This window comes from Bos indicus x Bos taurus, chromosome 14 (genome assembly GCF_003369695.1).
Source record: "Bos indicus x Bos taurus breed Angus x Brahman F1 hybrid chromosome 14, Bos_hybrid_MaternalHap_v2.0, whole genome shotgun sequence".
In the NCBI taxonomy this organism is placed as follows: Eukaryota; Metazoa; Chordata; class Mammalia; order Artiodactyla; family Bovidae; genus Bos; species Bos indicus x Bos taurus.
The window spans coordinates 31,660,449-31,677,029 of NC_040089.1; the positions used below are offsets into that span (position 1 = coordinate 31,660,449).

General features: G+C 36.9%; 1 protein-coding gene across 1 annotated transcript in view; it reads right to left on the reverse strand.

The window, feature by feature from the left end:
- Positions 1 to 16,581, reverse strand: part of ARFGEF1 (ADP ribosylation factor guanine nucleotide exchange factor 1) — a 129,047-nt gene that overhangs the window by 41,815 nt on the left and 70,651 nt on the right. The window contains 8 exon segments of the mRNA XM_027561117.1: positions 442 to 526; positions 794 to 999; positions 1,346 to 1,457; positions 6,270 to 6,471; positions 7,141 to 7,249; positions 7,359 to 7,498; positions 7,604 to 7,703; positions 13,499 to 13,733. Coding sequence (XP_027416918.1) covers positions 442 to 526; positions 794 to 999; positions 1,346 to 1,457; positions 6,270 to 6,471; positions 7,141 to 7,249; positions 7,359 to 7,498; positions 7,604 to 7,703; positions 13,499 to 13,733 — 1,189 coding nt within the window.

Consider the following 16,581-nt stretch of genomic DNA (forward strand, 5'->3'; position numbering starts at 1 on the left):
CCAGTAGCAGGCCAAAGACAAATTTTAAATGATTAAAATCTTACATGTGGTCAATACTATCTGTATCAATCCTGTCTTAAACATCTCAAAATACATTTCCAAAAAATTCCTATAAAGTTTAATCTCAAATTTTACAATTTGTCCAGTTCATCTCAGCTTAATAATAAGTATATAGTTTACTTCTTCTAACAGGTATCATTAGGAGCTCATCCCTAAGAAGCAATAAGAAATTCTTGCAAATAGGTTTATTTATAAAGATAATTTTCCCCAAGTTTTTGGAAACTAAACCTAAAACCTTAAAAATAATGTTTTTATTAATGGCTATCAGAAATCTAGTGACAGTTCCTTAATATTTAAGAAGAAATTACAATTTTATGAAGCAAATGAAATTTAAACACTTCTTGGATGTCTGATATTTTAAAATTATGGTTAATACCATACCTGTGGACTATGAAGATCTGTGGTCAGCATGATAATTGAATAAGCCAAAACATAAGCAGTATCTGCACTGGCAAAAAGGGTTTGCCTGGAAAAATAAATGTGTCATGTTATAAACTTACACTATTTACATACACCATTTAAATAACTTACCTCTAACCCCACATCACTTTTCATTTTCTCTCTCAAGATTTATGTTCTACCTCATAATATTTTATGGAATTGTCTCATCACTTCCAGGTCGTAGACAATCTAAGTTCCCTGGGGCAGGGGGTTATGGATCACCCGAGGCTCCCAGAAGAGGTTCTGGAATCAGCCAGCAATCAAAAAACATCTGAATCTGAATCCTGCTTACCCTTGGTTGCATTCTAGATATCTTGCAGCAAATTTTTCCATTAATCGATCAATTTTCTGAGCTTCCCCTGGAAGACGGAATCCTTCCAGAAACATACGAAGGGCTGAAACAAAATCTTTTCCTGAAAAGTCATGTTGGTCCACATAAGCATACATGACTTCTTTGTTAAATTTATCATTATCTCCCAGGAATTCACCCACTTGAGTCTGAAGAATAAAAGACAGAAATTGATACCCTAGTGGAACATTACACTTCCCACACACCCAATTTTTTAAAAAGCAGAGAAGTCCATAAGATCCACAGTTAACTAGTCCATTAACCACAGGGTTAATTAACTATTTTGAATGTGAAGTTAAATGTACCAAAATGCATTAAAAAATAAAAATCAAGATATTTTTTGAATATAGAAAATTAAAAAGCAAAATTAAGAACAGCTAGGTAGTTTATTTTTACATACTTAGGGCATTTGAAAGGGGCAGCAACACATATTATTGTTAACTTAAAAAGAAATCCTATAGAAAAGGCTAGGATGAAGTAACATGGTGTTCTTACTGAGTCTAATCTTTCCTCTTGGTGTAAGAACTGGGCAATGTCTTCAGGGGTGGTGCCAAGCATCCCTTGTTCTTGGAGGTACTGGATTCCTCTCTTTGGTTTCTTAGTAAATCTGGATGATGTTAAAGTTAAAAGGAACATTAGAAACAGAAAGCCATTCATATTCCCTGAAAAGATCTAAAACTACAGTAAATTAGGTTTCCAGCACTTTACTTAAAATAATCAATGAACAAATGCACAAAAATAATACATTATGCAAAGTTTTATTTTTTCTTCTTAGACAAGAATCTCAAATGGAGGGCAATCTTTATCATTGATACAGATCATTTCATATGTGAGATAAGGCCCTTCAGTAGATAAACTCTGAGTAAAAGGATATGAATACTAAATTTCTCATGCTTTTAATATAGAGTCTCCCTAAGTGCTCACGGAGAAGGCAATGGCACCCCACTCCAGTACTCCTGCCTGGAAAATCCCATGGACGGAGGAGCGTGGTAGGCTGCAGTCCATGGAGTCGCTAAGAGTCAGACACGACTGAGCGACTTCACTTTCACGCCTTGGAGAAGGAAATGGCAACCCACTCCAGTGTTCTTGCCTGGAGAATCCCAGGGACGGAGGAGCCTGGTGGGCTGCCGTCTATGGGGTCACACAGAGTCGGACACGACTGAAGCAACTCAGCAGCACAAGTACTCAAGTAATCTTGGCTCATTCTTTTATTCAATGATTAATTCTAAGTTTCCTGCTTTTAAAACACACAACTGGAATTTTGGTGACTGTTTTAACTACAACCAGATGGCGTTACTTCCCTTATAAAAACAATTTATATACCCAGTGTTTTCAAAATAAACTTCACACTGATTAGACAGACATACAAAACCTTCTTCCATACAGCTTGTTCCTCTCATCCACCTCCACGCATCCCCTTCTCATTCCCTAAACAAAAAGTATTTGCAGCATCTTATTTTCTCCACATGCCCTTGTGCTCCATTCACTGGAGAATTCTCCTTCATGGTTTAATATCTGAGTCAAGTGTCACCTCTCTGTTCCTAAATCATTTCTTTCTCCCTTCATTGGTCCAACAATTAGTTTGTGGCCCCATCACCTGGGTACTGCAAGCACTCCTAACTGGTCTCCCTATCTTGTGTTTGCTCACATTCCCATAATTTCTTCAAGCTGCTGGCAAGGTCATGTGTCGCAAACAGAAATCTGTCGCTGTTGGACCTCTGGCTTAAAATCCTTCAATAGAATACCAACGCCGAGAACAAGACAAAACCTTCTTTACATGGAGAAGAGAGGCCCCTGTAATCTGGATCCAACTCAGTGCTCTCATGTCACCTCCTGCCGCGCTTAACCATGGTCCTCAAACGTCCTCCTGTCCCTCTGCCAGTGCCATTCTGTCTGAAATGTCCTCCCCTGCTCTGTCCTCCCAACACTCCCCTATCAACTCCTAATTAAACTGCTGCCACATACACAAATCAAAATCAAGCATTCTTCCCAGAGATAAACACAACTTCTGCTCTTGAGAAGCTCTCACTCTAACTGTAATAGTAAAAATTATTTTTAAATTTTTGTAAATTAAGAAAACATTTAACAGTGAAAATGCAACAAATAATGTATTATTGAGAAGACAGAGCAGCAAAGGAGTTGACTGGTTAACAGAGATGACCGTGATCGAGCTCCTGGGAAGGTGACTATGGAGCTGAGCTTTGAAGAATGCTGACAACTCTTATGAACAGTAAGAAAAATATCCCAGAGAGGAAGAGGTCATACAAACACACAAAAGCATAAAGCATAAGACAGCATGATATTAAATAGCTCTGCATTGTTGGAAAAATCAGGTGAGATGAAGAGGTACCTAAGAGACCAGCAGATTTAAATCATGAGGGTATTATGAGCTATGAGAAAAAGCTGTGGCTTTATCCTCTAACAGGGAGAGAGGAGGGAAACAGAAGCAGATTTCATTCAAAGAAAGAGGACTCCAGCTAAGTGTAAGAAAAGATGAAAGAATAAATGAGACCAAAGAAAGCAAGCCAACTAAAAGAGTTTAATACTCAAGGCATGAAATGGTGATGGCGTGACTTGAGAAAACAACTGTGGGAGATAAAGACAATAAACTGCAGAAATATTCTGGAAGTGGAATCAACTGGATTTAGTGACACATCAGATCAACTGAGGAAATCTAAGGTAATTCCTGCGATTCTAGCTCATTACTTAGTAGCATGCTGGGGTTACTACCCTGGATGGGAAACAATAGGGTTTTCTATTTGTCGTTTGTTTTGGGTTGTATTGGGGAGTTGATTATGGAGACTGATAAATATGCTTATGGACATGCCGAGTGTGAGAAGTTATGCAGTGTCCACGGGAGATGTCCAATGGGCAATTAGAGAAGAGTCTGGAGTTCAGTAGAGTTTCTATGTGAAAAATAACACTTGAGGGTTGTGAGATGTTAGCACACAGTAGTTGAAGTCATGAGGGACAGACACTGGAAATGTTAAGACATGTGGTCTGGATGAAGAGCCCATACCAAGACTGAGGTGGCATGGTCAGAAGGTAGGAGGGACCGAACAGAGTGGTGTCATGAAAGGAAGAGCTGAGGAAGAGTATCTTGCGAGCACACTGTGCTCACTGCAGTGTGAAGCAGAATGCACACGCAGTGGCTGGGAGGAGAACTGGAGGCAGGGGACATGTCCACTCAGGGGCCCAGTGAGTGCTCCCTCACTCCTCAGTATTAATACTTCAAACTGAATTTTCCTACCTTGGCATAACTCTGTATAACACTCCACTATGGACATCACTCAGTACTAGTAGAAAATATATTTTGCCCATACTTGGACTGTAATATCAAATATAAGGATAACCTCAGATATACAGATGACACCACCCTTATGGCAGAAAGTGAAGAACTAAAAAGCCTCTTGATGAAAGTGAAAGAGGAGAGTGAAAAAGTTGGCTTAAAGCTCAACATTCAGAAAACTAAGATCATGGCATCTGGTCCCATCACTTCATGGCAAATAGATGGGGAAACAGTAGCTGATTTTATTTTTTGGGGCTCCAAAATCACTGCAGATGGTAACTGCAGCCATAAAATTAAAAGACGCTTACTCCTTGGAAGGAAAGTTATGACCAACCTAGACAGCATAATAAAAAGCAGAGATATTACTTTGACAACAAAGGTCCATCTAGTCAAGGCTATGGTTTTTCCAGTGGTCATGTATGGATGTGAGAGTTGGACCATAAAGAAAGCTGAGCACCAAAGAACTGATGCTTTTGAACTGTGGTGTTGGAGAAGACTCTTGAGAGTCCCTTGGACTGCAAGGAGATCCAACCAGTCCATCCTAAAGGAGATCAGTCCTGGGTGTTCATTGGAAGGGCTGATGTTGAAGCTGAAACTCCAATATTTTGGCCACCCCATGCAAAGAGCTGACTCATTTGAAAAGACCCTGATGCTGGGAAAGATTGAGGGCAGGAGGAGAAGGGGACGACAGAGGATGAGATGGTTGGATGGCATCACCGACTCAATGGACATGAGTTTGAGTAGGCTCCGGGAGTTGGTGATGGACAGGAAGGCCTGGCATGCTGCAGTCCATGGGGTTGCAAAGAGCCGGATATGACTGAGCCACTGAACTGAACTGAACTGAACCTTCATAGTTCTTGGTAAACAGTCCCAAGTACCAAACATGTGTTTGCTGAGTGACTTACAAAATTTCAATATGAGCATCTGTTTGCACATACTAGACCCTGTGACCTCAGAAACAAGGACTGTTTCACTCCTCAGGTTTCCCAGCACTTTGCATAATGTCTGCAACAGATGGGACTTCAATAAATACTGAATGAACAGTTAGATGGAGAAGGCAATGGCACCCCACTCCAGTACTCTTGCCTGGAGAATCCCAGGGACGGGGGAGCCTGGTGGGCTGCCGTCTATGGGGTCGCACAGAGTCAGACACGACTGAAGCGACTTAGCAGCAGCAGCAGGAGCAGAACAGTTAGAATAAATGAATCAATGAAGTATTGATGGCTGTTTCTGAGGCTACTTTTGAGATTTTATAGTTTTATGATGATAAGTATGTGTACATTTTATCAACTTTTTTTCTTTTAACATTAACAGTGAAAAGGGACCCCTGAACATTTAGCAAAAGCTGCTGCTTAAGATTCAGGAAGAAATGCTTTACAGTGGAAGTAGCAAGCCAAGTAAACATATAAGGGAATTTTTTTTTAACAGTTTAGATTCATGGATTGAGATTCATGGATAAAAGCCAGCAAGTTCAGTTTTCCTTAGAGAATCTCTTTGAAAGAAGAGACCGGCGATAAGAGGAAGGAAAGCAGTATGGGCCTATTTAGACCCAAAACAGCCCAGGAGCTGATAGCACACAGCTTAGCAGGAAAACTGACTTCACAAGAGCAGAGTCTGGTACAGTATTCAAGTCTGAAAATGAGGTGATCACCTTATCAACATATAAAAATGCAAGCAGTAACAATCAATCACTAATAAGAGTAGCACATCCGTAACTGAAGTGAGGAAAATATGAAACCTGTAAAGGAGCAACACTGGCAGGAGACGTTCTATACTTGAAATTTTCTGAGTTCTTGCCTGCTTAGGGAATACAATGGGGGATTCTTTAACTGAGCTAAATGAACAAAGCAAAACTGCTCGGATGATGTTCAACAGCACGTAAAACGAGGTACAAAATTAACGCACATCACAAGGGTCTGTCTGGGCTAGACTCCAACGAACAAGGGGCGTGGACTAAGGAGTCACCGGAAGTCTTGGGTCTGGTTGAACTGTGCCTCATTTTATTCACTGAAGGGTGGGAATAAGAAGGGACTGAATATAATCCAAAGATGTAGAGAAACCCAGGACAAGGCGGCACAGAACTGGCAGAGGAACGTTCAGTAACATTTCTCCTTAGAATCGTACACTCACAAGTCTATCCCTTGTTCTATTATTTCTTTCTGCTGCTTGAGGACTTCGAACTGCTCCGGATTATCAGTGCCAGACATCTGTGTGCTGTAGCTGCCTATTCCTGATGATGACGTTGACTCCAGGGAATTTAAACTTCCGTATCTGTTTATTGTCTCTGGGTGTTTCATTTCACTCGTCTCTTGCTCTGAGGGTTTTTCCTGACCTGTAAGTTGAAAAACTGCCTCAATAAATTATTCTGTCAAAGGAAAAAGATTTCTCAAATAAGGCAAGATAATTTCATGTTGCTTAATATCTATTATTTAATACAAATAATGTATTAACTGCCGTAACAGATCATATACACTGATACTACAACACACTGCAATTAGTACGTGTACAATTTGTACCATCAGTTCTTTTCACAACTACAGTGCTGAGTATTCACTGGGTTTCTGCTCTCAGCTCAAGGAACAGTTTTGGAATAGTTTTCCCTCATAGCACTCGTGACTAAGATAACACCAAGATGACCCTGCAGCTATGAGTTTTTCTCTGAGTAAGGGTAAATGTCAAACATAAATGAACAAGTCAATCTTCTTAAAATATTTCTGGTTTTTATATGTTTCTTCTATAATTATCCTCTAACAAAGCTGCATAAACATGATTCACTTTAATGTGATATGCAAAATACTTCTGGAAGATTTAGAAAGAAAAAAGTTTGGATAACTAAGTTGAGAAATTCATAATTTTAAGTTTGTTATTTAACTCACAGAGAACTCTGCTTCATCAGCTAAATGGGAAAGATGTCATTAAACTGGTTCAGTGGCATCTGCAACCATCCTCCACAGTATCACTTACTTAAATGACGAAAAATTAGGTTCAAATATCAGCTTACCAAGAGTCGTCTGTGAGTTGGGATTCACATACTGATCCTTGCTCCATTCAACCATGCACTTCAAAATTGACACTAAGCATTCTAAACCTTTTTTCCTTAGGCTCAGTTCCTACAAAAGAATTCATAAAAGCAATTAAAACAACAACAAATCTTTTAAGGAAAACAAATAGCTCTTCCTTGGCAAAGTTCCAATTTGAAAATGTTTTTCAAGTTCTTACCTGAACATTACTCATACCAAGTTCCTGACTGCCTCGTCCTTGGGCAATTTTTGACAGATCATTTACTAGTCGTTCAAATATGTTTGCTGCATTTAAGTCACAATCATAGTTTACATATATATCCACTACACTCTGAGCATCTGTAACAGACCAATATGTTAATTTTAACAAAAGGCATCTAGAATATGGCCTTTTAAATATCTCACAGTAAGAAAGAGATAATAAAGAAGGGTAATTTCAAATACCTGCACAAATCCTTGTTAATGTCTGAATAACCATCCATTTGTGGTCAAATGAGCTGGTAGAGGTCTCCAAAATATATAGGAAAATTTCTTTAAAGAACACCTGTGATTAGGGAAAAACCTCTACTTAAAATATTGTTTATAATTCATACATGTGATCGCTTTGTAAATGTCCCTTAGTTGTAAAGCAAAGATCAGGACCCAGGGTCCTGGGGTTCAACTCCTTTAGAGTTCTGTTTCTGAAATGACAGGACTTCAATAACATGAGCTGGTCACTCCCACTGGCCTTTGCAATAAAAGAACTGACTTCACATCACTGTATTTTGTTATCACATAGTCACTACAAATGAAATCTGCAAAAATCTGGAGTTCTGGGAGATTATTTCTTAAATATATTTACAAAACTAATAAAACTCCTATTTCATTTTTTAATCCCCCGTAGACCATAAACTATATTCTATTCATCAGTTACATTTTTTCAGACATTATAGTACTGGGCAAGCCTGAGGGTTCCTAGATTTTAAAGTAACTAATGTTATAATCTACACAATTAAAAAGGATCTAATTCTCATATATTGTTATATTTTTATAATTATTCACACAAGTAGAAATCTATGTCTGAAAACTATAAAACTATTTCTAACTATTCTTTACATCAAATAATGTCCAGCACAAAGGGTTTAGTTAACCTAATTAATTTCAATTTAAGAGCTAAGAATTTTCAGACTCATATTTATTTTGGAAAAGTAACTGTAACTTAAGAGGGGATAAGTGATAAAGAAAACCTAGAACAACATAATAACTTTTATGGCACATGCTATTATGAATCCAAAAATTCATATTTATAATTTAGGACTACTAACATCTTCGCCTCCCCAAATGGGTGATGTACCCTTGTAATGAGCTTTTCTTTCACAAAATTTAATATATTTCTATGACTTGCCCAATGTCAGTATTTCCTGTAAGACTGTAAGCTCTTAGAGGGCAGATACAAGGTCATTCTTGCTAAGCATTGTGTCCACACTGCGTGGCATATACAGTAGGCATTCAATGCATATTTGCAGCCACAGTTCCCAAATACTGCACCAAGGCGCCCGAGAATGCTGCAGCAAACTCAAGATGGATGCCATGAGAATTTCTGAGGGAAAATTCAGAGGGAAATACAAGAGTCCCTCTGAGTATCTGTGGAAACCTCAAAAGACTGTTCACAGATTCATCATCAATTAGATCACACTACATTCCTTTCAATGACATCATCATTTTCGCAAACCTGGGGATTAGTGGTTGCTATGAAAAGTAGCAGGTAGTCCATGAAAATCAAAGGAAGAAATGAGGGGGGCAGTGTCCAGTTTGATTTCAAGGTCTGAGAAGTTGTGTAGTGTCCAACAGGCTCATACATTCCAGTAGTCAGTAACTGCTATTTAACAATGACATAAAACCTTTTTTATTTCAATTTATGTGTGCTTCCAACCCTGCCCCCAAATGCAGACTTCAGTTATTCAGCGGCTCAGTCGTTTCCGACTCTTTGCGACCCCATGGAATGCAGCACGCCAGGCCTACTTGTCCATCACCAACTCCCGGAGCCTACTCAAACTCATGTCCATTGAGTCGGTGATGCCACCCAATCATCTCATCCTCTGTCATCCCCTTCTCCTCCTGCCCACAATCACTCGCAGCATCAGAGTCTTTTCAAATGAGTCAGCTCTTCGCATGGGGTGGCCAAAGTATCGGAGTTTCAGCTTCAACATCAGTCCTTCCAATGAATACCCAGGACTGATCTCCTTTAGGATGGACTGGTTGGATCTTCTTGCTGTCCAAAGGACTCTCAAGAGTCTTCTCCAACACCACAGTTCAAAAGCATCAATTCTTTGGTGCTCAGCTTTCTTTATGGTCCAACTCTCACATCCATACATGACTACTGGAAAAACCATAGCTTTGACTAGAAAGACCTCTGTTGGCAAAGTAATGTCTCTGCTTTTTATTTATTTTTAAACAGAAGTATTTTTATTTTTATTTTTTTACTTTACAATATTGTATTGGTTTTGCCATACATCAACATGAATCTGCCACGGGTGTACACATGTTCTCTGCTTTTTAATATGTTGTCTAGGTTGGTCACAGCTTTTCTTCCAAGGAACAAGCATCCTTTAATTTCATGGCTGCAGTCATCATCTGCAGTGATTTTGGAGCCCCCCAAAATAAAGTCTGACACTGTTTCCACTGTTTCCCCATCTATTTGCCATGAAGTGGTGGGACCAGATGACATGATCTTAGTTTTCTGAATGCTGAGTTTTAAGCCAACTTTTTCACTCTCCTCTTTCAAACGCAAGTACTTCCCTTTCATCAAGAGGCTCTTTAGTTCTTCTTCGCTTTCTGCCATAAGGATGGTGTCATCTGCATATTTGAGGTTATTGATAGTTCTCATGGCAATCTTGATTCCAGCTTGTGCTTCATCCAGCCCAGAGTTTCTCATGATGTACTCTGCATATATGTTAAATAAGCAGGGTGACAATATACAGCCTTGACACACTCCTTTTTCCTATTTGGAACCAGTCTGTGTTCCATTCCAGTTCTAACTGTTGCTTCCTGACCTGCATACAGATTTCTCAGGAGGAAGGTCAGGTAGTGTGGTATTCCCATCTCTTTCAGAATTTTCCACAGTTTACTGTGATCCACACAGTCAAAGGCTTTGGCACAGTCAATAAAGCAGATGTTTTTCTTGAACCCTTTTGCTTTTTTGATGACCCAACGGATGCTGGCAATTTGATCTCTGGTTCCTCTGCCTTTTCTAAATCCAGTTTAAATATCTAGAAGTTCATGGTTCACGTATTGCTGAAGCCTGGCTTGCAGAATTTTGAGCACTCCTTTACTAGCGTGGGAGATGAGTGCAACTGTGCAGTAGTTTGAGCATTCTTTGGCATTGCCTTTCTTTGGGATTGGAATGAAAACTGACCTTTTCCAGTCCTGTGGCCACTGCTGAGTCTTCCAAATTTGCTGGCATATTGAGTGCAGCACTTTCACAGCATCATCTTTCAGGATTTGAAATAGCTCCACTGGAATTCCATCACCTCCACTAGCTTTGTTCGTAGTGATGCTTCCTAAGGCCCACTTGACTTCGCATTCCAGGATGTCTGGCTCTAGGTTGGTGATTACACCATCATGATTATCTTGGTTGTGAAGATCTTTTTTGTATAGTTCTCCTGTGTATTCTTGCCAGCTCTTCTTAATATCTTCTGCTTCTATTAGGTCCATACCATTTCTGTCCTTTATTGAGCCCATCTTTGCATGAAATGTTTCCTTGCTCTAATTTTCTTGAAGAGATCTCTAGTCTTTCCCATTCTGTTGTTTTCCTCTATTTCTTTACACTGATCACTAAGGAAGGCTTTCTTATCTCTCCTTGCTATTCTTTGGAACTCTGCATTCAAATGGGTTTATCTTTCCTTTTCTCCTTTGCCTTTCTCTTCTTTTCACAGCTATTTGTAAGGCCTCCTCAGACAATCATCTTCCCTTTTTGCATTTCTTTTTCTTGGGGATGGTTTTGATCACTGCCTCCTGTACAATGTCACAAACCTCAGTCCATAGTTCTTCAGGCAGTCTGTCAGATCTAATCACTTGAATCTATTTGTCACTTCCACTGTATAATCCTAAGGGATTTGATTTAGGTCATACCTCAATGGGCTAAGTGGTTTTCCCTACTTTCTTCAATTTAATGCAGACTTCATTGTTCAGAAAAATAATTGTTTAGTTGTTTGGACCTAATTGTTTAATAAATGGAACTGTTGGATATTTCGTCTGGAGTAAGTACACCATGGAAAGATGAGAAGCTTAATGGTGCTGTGAATCAGTGTGAATATCCCTCATTTATGGGATAAATAAAAAACACAAATTTGGAGAAAACAGGGGAAAACGTCTTTAGCTACTATCTATGGGTTATTGAATTGCACTAATAAGCAAAAGACTATCAGAGTAATTTAAGACACAATGCCGATCAACAGGGGCTCTAAAAAAAAATTCTAAAGATTTACAGAGCACCTATCATGAAATACATGTAAAATAACAGAAGTACTTTGTCTTCACATAATAGATATTGTCTTGAAAAAGTGTGTATAAACTGTATTTTCTAAAATAGATATGTAAGTTACTACCCAAGGAAAAATCATATTATAAAAACTCTGAAGTGAATATTCTCATAAAATAAATCTTCATGTAACAACCATCTCAATTCTGTTTTGCAAATTTAGGTTGTCTTATGTTGGCTTCTCTCCAACTGGAACACAGTTCATCCTGTATTTGAATATGTTCGGTACTCTTAAAAGCATATCTATATTTATCTTGTTTTATCTTCATATTCTCCCCACAGGGGACAATCGAGAGTGAAATAAACCTGATCGCTTAAAAAAAAATAAACACAACAACAGACTATTACTACAATAGTTTTAATGAGAATCTACCATCTATGAACAGACAGGAAATTTCTTTAAGTATTTCCCTTTAAATTCATGCCTACACAAAATTTTTTATATCAAATTTATTTTACAGAAACAGTAATCACAACTTAAATGAGCTTTATGGTATCTGGTTCCATAAGAATTTATACTTTACAGAGTCATTTAAATAGTACTTAAAGCAGTCGTCTCAGAGTAGTAGTAACTGAATGCACAAAAGTCTTCCAAAATTTTCTAATGTCAATTTAAATGCCTCATCATCAAATGAAATACTTTTGGTTTGCTACAGAAGCAAAAGTTTCACAAGTTTTTATTTTAAAGTCTCTTATTTGTAGTTCCTGAAGATAATGAGAAAAAACTATCTAAAAACAGTAACTTTCTAGTTTTGCCTTGTATTATTTTAACATATATATGGCAAACTTCAAAAACTTTACAACAAAAATGCACCTGAAACTTCTTCCTGTCCAAAAATAGAACCCAAATTAAAAAATTTTTACTTTAAATACCAAAGCCTTATTCTGTCTCATTCCCATAATAATGCTCTACATGAATCTGATACTACAGAACATTTACAATAAAGGAGATATCAAAACTCTGGCAAAGTAATAATGTATTCTTCCTGTGAGCTAATGAATTATTAGAGTCAGGAATAAAAATTAAAATGTAACCTGCATACCATATCAAACAAAACATGAAGGTAAAAGTTGACTAGCAGAAGTGTTTCTAAATTATATCATGTCCCAACCAAAACAAGTATTTCCACAAAGGACAAATTGTGAAAAGAAACCCATTAAATAGGTAAAACATAAAGTGCTGTTTTTATATACTGAATTATTTGAAGGTGTGAAAAAAAGATCATGAATTGGTACACTTGCATAATACATGTCATGGTTAGAAACATCCCCTAGTTTCATTTTGCTAAGTCTCTGGAAATATTTTAGAATGACGTAACTGTTATTCTAGTTCCAAAGATGTTAAGAGAAAACTTGAGGAATATAATAAGTACATTGGGGAAAAAATACAAAAGTTAAAATTTCAAATCTCCTAAATATAATCCCTAAAATATAATTCTTCGTGATCACCTCTTTAAAGTACTAAAAACTTAAATAGCTTAAAACCACATAGACAAAGTATTTATTTAGAGCTTCCTTTCAAGATAACCAAATTCACTATTACGTACCATACATACAATAGGAAAGCTATTGTGAGGACCAAATTAATTCAAGACAATTAAAATCATTCGTGGAACTACTATAAATTCTGTGAAGGCAGGAGCTATGTCTTAATTTGATTTGGCATTCTTAGTGCTTACTGAGTGCTTAGCACTTTGTAGGCAAACGTTAACACAACAATACACAAGTATTATTTCATGTTCTGAACTTTCCAGTGTGTTAAAATATGATTTAACATGAAACAAATGAAATATCCAACAATGCCTAAATGCAGAACATACCTCAATCTGCATCTTCAGATGTGTTTTGAAGTTTGATAACAAAGTAAGAAATATGGAAAGAGACAGCTCAAAAACCTCTGGGACAGATGAAACTCCATTTTTTGAGAGTGCAACACACAGATACTGCTTTATAGCATTAATAAACATCTCATTTGTCCTGAAAATAGGTCCTGCATTCTGCAGAATGGATAGAAGTAACTGCAGTGAAAGAATCTTGGATCGTAACTCATGAGACCTAAAATACAAAAAAGAAGGCACAGTATGTGGACAAGTGTAGCATCATGGTGACAATGGGTTGTTCCGAAGATATTTCCTATACCACATAATTCCATAAACCTTTACATGGAAAGAAAGAGAAAACTCAACAGCATAAAAAAAGAAAAGTACACAAATAAGTTTAGCCGCTAGTAATACGTAGTTCCACTGGTGTTCTCTTCTACCACATAACTTCAAGAACTTTTATCATTCACACATATCTAACATCAGCTTACTCCTTTGAACAAGAAAAGATTTATGCCTTGTTCCTGTCTTTCACAAATATATTTCACTCTTTATAAATCATTGTGAACTTCTCAGACGAAGGGCCAAATTTAGTATAAATAGGTTCCAAAGTACTTTTTTTCTAAGTTATGCTACTCAAAAATCCTGAACAGTAATAAAAAACACTATTAGGGCATTAACAAAGCATTATTTAAAGCTTACTTTTTCAGTAACCATTTAAACTTAAAAAAAAAAAAAAAAAAGAGGCTTTTAGAATACTTGTACCTCTTAGTAGCTTACCCATTCACTCTATTAATAAATATTTTTATAATGAAAAGCTGAAAAATACATTTAAGCTTAAATTTAAAATTTTATTTTTCTGATCAATATCTAAAATTTTAATTATCAGGATTTCACAAATACAATTTTTCTCCCATTGAAACAGGTTTTTTAAGTCCAATAGACCAAGGAGATTGAGTGATTTATCCTTGGCAACTTTCCAAATACAGGACACATTTAAATGCTTAGCAGATGGTTCTTATGTTTATTTATTCCAAATTTTACTCAGTCACATTTCTACCATATAGTAAGCTTAATTGCTCTTGATTTCTACCTTAAAAATTTTATGGTTAAAGTGTCAAGCGACTCAAGGACCTAAAACTAACAGGGAATATTTAATTTTATGCAAATAGGAACCACAAAAAATACTGCCATCTTTGAAATGAAACTGGAACCAATAATATCACAGCTCATTAATACACAGTCATGTTTCCAAGATGGCCTATGCCTCTGAATCTAAGAATCCGTATGTACAGCAGATATAGTATTACCAAAACCAAAACCAACCACCCTGCCAAAAAGTAGATAAATCAAGTTAGAAACAATGAGAGCTAAGACTGAATAGCTACAGGAAAATACAGAGTGGACCAGGTATTCCCCCTTGCTGCCGAGCTTTCCCAGGCTTATCCACTACTGCTACTTCCTAGTCTAGCTCACATTTATCACCCTTTTTGCTCAATTCCAACGGTAGCTAAATCCTGTAGCTTACCATTCTCTAACACAGTTTTAATGTTTCCCCAGTTGTATTCCCAGCATCTAACAGAATGCCTTGTTAGCATGGATCAAAATAATCAATGGATTTATTTATGTTCTTATTTAAACATTAAGTATCTACTAAGTATAAGATATCTACCAATGAAGAAATGAGCAAATCACTGTCTTATAACACAAGTATACTTTTGACAGGCAAAACAAGCTTGAAATTACAGGTTTGCAGTTTTTCATGGGGTAGTTTCAAATTATTAATATGATTCCAGCTTAAAGAACAATTCCTGGATCATTATCTTAGAAAGGTCACAAAATATAAAGAGAAGCAAACACAAAAAAGAAAATTATGTAACTATATATAAGAGATCGTTAATTTTGGAAAAATACCATTCAAGATAGAAAATCATATATTCTGGAAAAAGAACAGTTTTAGGGGTAGAAAATCTGATCTCTTTCAAAATTCAGTTCCAGTATTTAATGACTCTGGTGGTCAAGAAGGTTTTTTTATGGTCCAACAAAATTTCCTAGTATTTGATTTAAACCCACCATGTAGGAGGATAATTTATATTAATCCTCATAATTATCCTTTGTAATATTAAAGGTTTGATTTAGGAAAAACAAACATATAAGGCTTTTAAGGTCACTAATACTTTTAAATAATGGCAAAAATGGCCTTCAACACTAGGACCAAATTCTTATCTTCTCCTTAAAGAAGGTTTCATCAATCCAGAATGAGCTGTCAAAGCTGTCAGTTTCCGCCTCCCCTCATACTAAAAATTTTAAATATATAGTTATAATCAACTTTTACATTGTAATCTGAACAACCTTAATCCTTTTTATGTAGCATCTGTATTTTCAAAGTATGTAACAATCAATAAACTGTACTTCTTTCTGCCTCTCAGGATTTGGGCCTAAAAAGATTTGAGAGTTCCAGGTTTTTGGGCCTAAAAGATGTTTCTCACTGAATCAGTAATCTGTGACAAAAGAAAACAAAACTGTAGAAAGTGTAACAAATGTGGTTTCCCAAAACTTATAAAGTTTTTAATATAACTGTCTCCAGTCTTCTTCCCAGTTGACATCTAGAAACTGAAATGGAGTCTTTAAAATGAATTTCCCCCTATTTCAATATTCCTTTCTAAAAATCATTCAGGCCTTCTCCAAGCTCTTATTCCAGTTCTCCTAAAACTGATGTATATGACACATCATGTTGCAACATCAGAGGAGCAGAGCTCTCTAGAAATTCCCAAACTCAATCTTCAGCAGGAATCAGCTGCATTGGAATCATCTAAATGGAAAGACATTTGCCAATTTATGACTTAGAAAAATGGCACTTCTCTACTGTTTAAACTAATATATAAGAAGAGAATCAGACAAGTGATTCCTATCTTAAAGTATTTCCTGCTCCCCACAGGAGGAAGTTATCTTATAGCATTTTTTCAGACCTTAATGACTATGTTATTATATTACATTCTGACTTTTAAGATTTATTTCTGTTAGGTTTTATTACCTTTCAACTGGTAGCTTTCAGATGCCTAGCATAAGGACACATGTAAAGG